This window comes from Symphalangus syndactylus, chromosome X (assembly GCF_028878055.3).
Source record: "Symphalangus syndactylus isolate Jambi chromosome X, NHGRI_mSymSyn1-v2.1_pri, whole genome shotgun sequence".
Lineage (NCBI taxonomy): Eukaryota > Metazoa > Chordata > Mammalia > Primates > Hylobatidae > Symphalangus > Symphalangus syndactylus.
Genome location: NC_072447.2, coordinates 54,397,892 through 54,405,012, shown reverse-complemented (window position 1 = coordinate 54,405,012; position 7,121 = coordinate 54,397,892). Strand labels below are relative to the sequence as shown.

The window sequence follows — 7,121 nt, the reverse complement described above, 5'->3', positions numbered from 1 at the left end:
GTATTAGCATTATAGTTGAAAAGATAAAGCAGTTCTTTGGATTTAGGCTGTTCTTCACCAGGGAGCTCAGAGTACCTAAGGAGGAAGACATTACATATTCAACTCAGAGTAAAACACCTGATTCTGGGAAATGACTAAAGTGTGTTGGTGACAAAAACTGGAAAACTAGCTCTGCCAATTCAGAAAATGTTACTGGTTTTATAAAGTTGTGGAGATCTGTAGACAGTTTAAATTGCCAAGGTTAGAAAGGATTACGTTTGAGAGTTTGGGAAGATTATGAAATGATTGTTACCCTAATGATTTAAAAAGTTCATTTTTATTATTAAAGTATGAATTACTTACTTGGCTTTAAACACTAATATCCTAGACAACAAAGGGTCTAAGTGAACCCGGCTAACTTAGTTGGGTGGGCATATGATGAATTAGATGCCATAAGTGGAGCATTGCATTATTGTGGAGGTGTTGCAATCTTTTGGATATTTCCTCGAATCGTTTTGACCTCTAAATTGTAAGTACAGAGTAATAGGAAATTAGCAGCAGAGATTACCTCCTTTTCCCTCACCAGGTTAATTAGAAACCTACCTGCTCTGAAATGTCTTCAACAGACAACGGCCTTTTATTGAAATAGACTCAAATTACAAAATGCATACTGTAAGACAACCTAAAAATATATTAATTTCTCATGAAATCATTAGTGAAGTGGATATAAAGTTACTCATTTCATAACTTTAAGCACTGGTTTCTAACACTGCATTGTAGTCTGAATTATCTAAAACATTAAGAACCACTGTTATCTTCCAGAGATTTCTGCTTCTCAAACCCATGCTCTATGATATATGCATGTTAGTAATGACCACAAAACCGTAAACTGAGCATTTTGTGGCCTCTCTTTGGGAAGGTAGGCAACAAATTTACATGCTTTACTTTCCTACTGACTACCAGAAAGGCGTGAGAATTCTTATTTTAGCACCACGTGTGGTAGCCAGCATCCAGGATGGCCCCTAACAATGCCTGCTTCCCATCCTCATATTGTCCTCCCACAGTGTACCAGAGTTGCTTTGTGTGAACACAGCAGAAGTGATGGTATGTGACTTCCAAGATGAAGCTGTAAAAGGCTAGAACTTCCATCTTGGGCTATCTCTTGGAACACCACTCTGGGGGAAGCCACTTCACAAGCAGCTATATGGAGAGGCCCAGATGACAAGGAACTGAAGCCTCCTACAAACAACTATGAATGAGCTTGGAAGCAGATCTTCCAGCTCCAGTCAAATTTTCAGAGACTGCAGCCCCAGCTGACAGCTGAGAGTCCCTGAGCCAGAAGTCCCCCACTAAATCACTCCCAGATTCCTGACCTTCAGAAATTACATCAGATAACTGTTTTAAACTAAATGTTGGGGTGATTACACGGCCATAGATAATTAATACACTACCCCCATAGTTCGTTTCCCACCCCCCTATTCCCCACTCCCCCCCAACCCCGTCCCCACATGCAGAATTTCATGAAACAGAGTGCCCACAAAGAGGACTTCTGCTTTAATGCCAGAGAAGATAAAGGGGAATCTTCTAGAATTCCACTAATGTGCCTGTTTTGTCCAAGAACTGACGTCTTCAGAATCTTTGATAGTGCTTTTAAATTTCTTTGCATTTGAAACCTCTATCTAAAGCAGAGTTCAAACACTTCTAAACACCTACTTTGGGGTTCACCAGTAAACACTCTGGAACTTTCCGCATCCTTCAGAGGCAGGGACGGGAAATTTTTGGGTCAAATCGTAGAGGGCAGCCTCTGCTATGTAGGTAATGGCCTTAGCCTACTGCCCCACCACCCCACCCTTCTCGTTTCCCTTTTCTCGGCCCTGTGGTTTAAGAATCCGTAGGAACCCCCAAGATTCCTAGGGGAATACTCCGAGCTGCCGCTGTTGACCACTGACCCCTCACCCCCAGCTCTAGCTAGCATTCAACAGTGATAGGTAACCAGTTTTGCAAACTGCCATTTCCCCTGTTTTTAAGGATAAGAAAAGGAAGAAAGAATGATTTTGTCGTTTTACCTATTTACCTAGAATCCAGAGTTGATGGCAATTGTCCTCAGAATTGTTTATCCTGTCTCCATGGCTGATTCTATAATTGCTCTCCGTCACCAAGAGATCCTAGGTTCTCTTGAGGACTCCTTAAGGCTATACTGTACCTCACGACATTCATTTAAAACCCACTTGGAAACATTTCCCTCAGTAGAAAGAGCCCCCAGATTTTTTTTGATGTACAGATTTGTGACTGCACTAAGTTGTGAGTCATATGTGATACTAAGCAACCCTGTTTGCTCTGGACATCCAAAACAAGTAACAAAAACATGTTCCCAAGAGAGCTTAAAAAAAAAAAAAAGCTACGAGTTAGTGCATACTGTGAAGTGCTTTTCATTCAAAATCTTCCTCCCCCATATAAACTATCTTGAGTTGCAGGTCCTGTGAAGAGAAAGACCAGCTAATCCACCCTCCCCTTCTAAAAAACATTTCCAGTTTACAAAAGAGGCAACACTCAACTTCAGTTCAATGTTACTTTGTATTTCTTTATTAATCAAACTGCAGGTTTAAGTCAGATTCGCACTGTTTTAGAGTCAAAACCGAGGTCTTCATTGGTCTTTTTTCAGGAGGAATGACAGTTCAGTGCTTGTGACCTGCAGAGATGAGGATCAGGCCCTCTCAGTTCTTAAGAAGCTTGTTTCGGGGGCTGGGAACCCGGGCTGGTGGCGGCGTCGGCGGTAGCCGGAGGTTCGCGGGCTTTAGCCTCGGCGCCGCCGCCGTAGTAGTAGAGTAGGTAGCGACTGGCCTGCACACTCTGCGCCATCCCGTTGGTACAGTGGCACGCCATCAGCAGCAGGTTTCGAGGCTGTACGCGGTAGGCGAAGCGCATGAAAATCGCCGAGTACAAGATAAGCGCTGTCGCCATGCGGCCACTGATGATCTCCGGCGACGCCTTCATGTCTTTAAAGGCAGCCAGCGGAAGGCCCCAGTTGAACACGGGACCCCAGAAGTGAGTGCTGCTCACGTATTCCCGGAACTCCTTGCTCTGGAAGTTCTCTCTCATCTTCCGCCACAGTACCGCCACCCTCGCCATGATGGAATAGCCGTAGGCGTGCCTACGGACCAACAGCCAGGCCACAACGAAATAGAGCGCAAAGCCCAGTACCCGCAGCCGACCCTGACTGGGCGCACACTCGCGACCTCGAGCCTTCGCGTGGCTACCACAAAGTGCGCCGACAGCACGTGCCGCTCTTCTGTCGGAATGAAAGGGCGTGGTTTCACCCTGGCGCCTTCGCGTTGACTGCCGTAAAGTGCGCCAGACACAGTGTGCCGCTGTGCTGTTGGGGCGAAAGGGGGTGGCCTTACCCGCGGGCCTTTGCCTGAATGCCGTTAGAGTGCTGCAGACGGCACGTGCTCTTGTTCTGCGGGGGTGCAAGGCCGTGGCTTTGCCCTCGCGCCTTCATGTAACCGCTGTAAAGTGCTCCAGACTACATGCCAATGTTCTGCGGGGATGAAAGGGCGTAGCTTCGCCCTTGCGCCTCTGCCTGACTGATGTAAAGTGCTCCAAAAGCACGTGCAGCGGTTCTGAGAGGGTGAAGGGGCCTGGCCTCATCCTTGCACCTTTGCCTGAATGCCGTAAAGTGCTCCAGACAGCACCTGCCGCTGTTCTGTGGGGGTGAAAGGGCGTGGCTTGGCTCTTGGACAGACGTGACTGCTATAAAGTGCCCCAGACAGTACGTGCTGCTGTTGTATGTTCCTGTGGGGGTTAGGGGAGAGGCGCAGCCTCACCCTTGCACTTTTGCGCTTTCCATGGACTGCCATAAAGTGCATACAGCATGCGTGCATGTGTGTGTCCTCTGGCAGAAGTGGAACCACAGCCTCAGCCTTCATTCCCCACAGGGCTGCAGCTGCTTTTAAGTGCTGAGGGTTACTCGTGCCACCCTGAGAGGAGAGGGTCAGGCTACCTGCTTCTCAGCCATGCAAAGGGGAGCTGCTTGTTCTGCCTAGTCCCTGGACAGTGTTGACTAGATGTTGATACAAAATTCCTCAACCAGGTTCAGAATTTTAGCCTTTACACAATTTGCCCGAGTGTTACTTGCAGACATAGTGACATTTCACCTTAACATTTTAGCATCTGTCTCTTAAAAACAAGGATAGACCCCTACTTAACCACAATGCAGTAATCCACACTATAATATGCAGAGCATATTTAAATTTTATAGCTTTACGGCTGTTTTTTTTTCCTTCTTATTGGAGGGGGAAGCCAGGATTCAATCAAAATTCAAGTTTAGTTAACTCCTTTGATTAATATTTAATCTAGAAGAGTTCCCTCGCTTTTTGTCTTTCATGACATGGACATTTTTGAAGAGTCCAAGCTCGTCGCTTGTCAGAATGTCTTTAAGTTGGATTTGTCTGTTTTCTCATTAGATTTAGGTTAAACATTTTTTGATAAAACAACTTCACAAGAGATGTTGTATTCTTAGTGCATCACAATGCGAGGCACATGATGTCACTTTGTTGCAGCATTGGTGGTACTAAGTTCGGCCACTTAGTTAAGAAGTTATCCGCGGAGAAGCTGCGAAGATGGTGGAGTGAGGCATGCGGCTGTAAATTGGCCTCTGGGCCGGGGCCGGGCTAGCCCCCGGGAGGCCGAGTCCATCTGTTGGACCGTGCGAAGAGAAGAAAAAAAGAGATCGGCCAGAGGAAAGGAACTAACCGAACATTCTTCCTCCCTACCTTACAGAGGGGAGTGGTCATCTACACTAAAGCAAAGGTTCCTTATCACGGGAAGAAAATTTTCCTTGGCTGGGCGCGGTGGCTCACGCCTGTAATCACAGCACTTTGGGAGGCCGAGGTGGGCGGATCACCTGAGGTTGGGAGTTTGAGACCAGCCTGACCAACATGGAGAAACCCCCGTCTCTACTAAAAATACAAAATTAGCTGAGTGTGGTGGCGCGTGCCTGTAATCCCAGCTACTTGGGAGGCTGAGGCAGGAGAATCGCTTGAACACGGAGGGGGCGGGGGTTGCAGTAAACCAAGATTGCACCATTGCACTCCAGCCTGGGCGACAGAGTGAGACTCCCTCTCAGGGGAAAAAAAAAAAACTTTGGACCTAGAGGAGTCGGCAGCAGAGAGAGGAGGATGAGAGAATTTTCCATAGAACTCCTTTTCCCTAAGAAAAAGAAGCAAAAATGCCTTGTGCAGTGCCATCTGACTTTATGGTGTTTCACATTATATAGTTACATTTTTTGTAAATGCATAATATTAACTATTTTCCTGCAACCCAAGGTGGATACTTGGATTTTTATTTTATTTATTTATTTATTTTTGAGGCAGAGTCTCGCTGTGTTGCCCAGGCTGGAGCGACTGGTGCGATCTCTGCTCACTGCAATCTCTGCCACCGGGTTCAGGTGATTCTCCTGCCTCAGCCTCCCAAGTGGCTGGGATTACAGGTGTGTACCACCACACCTAGCCTGATTTCTTACTCTAGATATTAGGCGTAATGTTAGGCTGAAAAGGCTGGGACTCAGGTACTTTCCCAGGTGGGACTGAACTTTCTCATCAGAGAATGGGCCTCAGAAGCAATGTTTCCAAACTTGTGGTTGGGTCATTGTAGATTCAGGGTGTGGAAAAGAAATCTCAAACAAGAAAAATAATTACAATAAGAAATGGATTTTCTTTTTTTCCCACAACAGTTATAGGTTATAAAGAACAGACTATCGTAGAAAACTGTCCTTGCTTCCACATCAGCAGAGGACCATTGTATGTTTTGTCAGGTCTTTTCATAAGAGTGAAACCTTTATTTATGCTTCTTTGTGAGTAGAGAATAAATTTTAAAACTAATTAGATGAAATTAAGAACAGAGAGTATTGGAACATCTCTGTGTTTTCCGGAATGTTTACTCAGATCCACGAATGCTGTGATGCTGGGAACTTAGGGCAGATTCACCAAAATTTGAGAGTGATAGAAATGGCCCAAAATGGGAAATGTTGAGCACTCTAACTGATTAGTGAGATTGGTCAATCAACCCATTTGAAATGGGTAAAAAATACTTTTAGTAAAATACATATTATATATAAAATATTTCTTTTTTTAAGGGCAGCTACTTAGTGAGTGATAAAGCATAGTAGAAATAACTTTGGTTAAAAGTAACTCAAATTTTTCTCTAAGTAATCTACCTACTTCCTGATGTTTTTCTTTAATATTTTGGAATTGTTCAAGACAGAATGGAGCCTACATATATGGGTTCCACTAGTATGTTGAAAATGTCATATCATGGAGAATTTGTACCTTCCAGGTATCTGTTACCCATCTTCTCTGTGTACTTCTGGCATCTTTTTTGGTAGGATCATTTGGCAGGGGGTAGAGTACCTGTACTTTTGGCACCATTGAAACCAGCTCTGGCCCACTTGTTTGAATAGCTATCAGACTCAGCGTCTCCATATGCTTTATATTTTTTCAGTCCAAAGTTGAAAGAACCAGTGTTTAATGCTCTTTGAAATTGTTTCTGTATCTTCCATGGTTCAGACCAGAAATTATAGAAATTTGGAGTTGAAAGGATCTCATGGGTTATCTGTAAAATGAAGATGATAGTGGTGCCTACCTCACAGCAGTGTTGCAAGGTTTCAGCATGTTAATCCACAGTAAGTGCTTACTATGGGGCTTGATATATATAGTAAGTGCTCAGTGTATTTTAGCTGTTGTCATTATTATCATCCAATCCATCTATCTCATTTTACAGAGGAGGCATGAGGCCTTGAGATCATGTCATCTGTCATGGTGACACAGCGAATTCATGGGAAACCCGGATTAAGGTTTCCTATTTCTCACCTCACTCCTCTACACAAATTACTGTAACTTCTGATGTGTTTATGTCTTTCCAACTATGTAGTTAAATTCCTTTAGGCCAGGGAAGAAATCACCAAATGAAATATTCCTTCTCCCTCCAAACCTTTCTAACATGTTGACTGGATGTGACCCAAATTGAACAAGACAAGGCCTGCCCACCCAGAGGGGCATTTTACAGAAATTTTAGAGAAATGGAGGTACAGACGATGTGTATATGCTTTCCTGGTAGACACTTGGCTGTGCCTTTGTATAACATAT

General features: G+C 44.5%; 1 protein-coding gene across 1 annotated transcript; it reads right to left on the bottom strand.

Moving 5' to 3' along the window:
* Positions 1-2,534: 2,534 nt before the first annotated feature.
* On the bottom strand, positions 2,535-3,311 carry MPC1L (mitochondrial pyruvate carrier 1 like). The gene has a single exon (XM_055266822.2). It carries the CDS (start codon positions 3,106-3,108, stop codon positions 2,701-2,703), a length of 408 nt encoding a protein of 135 aa, XP_055122797.1. The 5' UTR covers positions 3,109-3,311; the 3' UTR covers positions 2,535-2,700.
* Between the last annotated feature and the right edge of the window lie 3,810 nt (positions 3,312-7,121).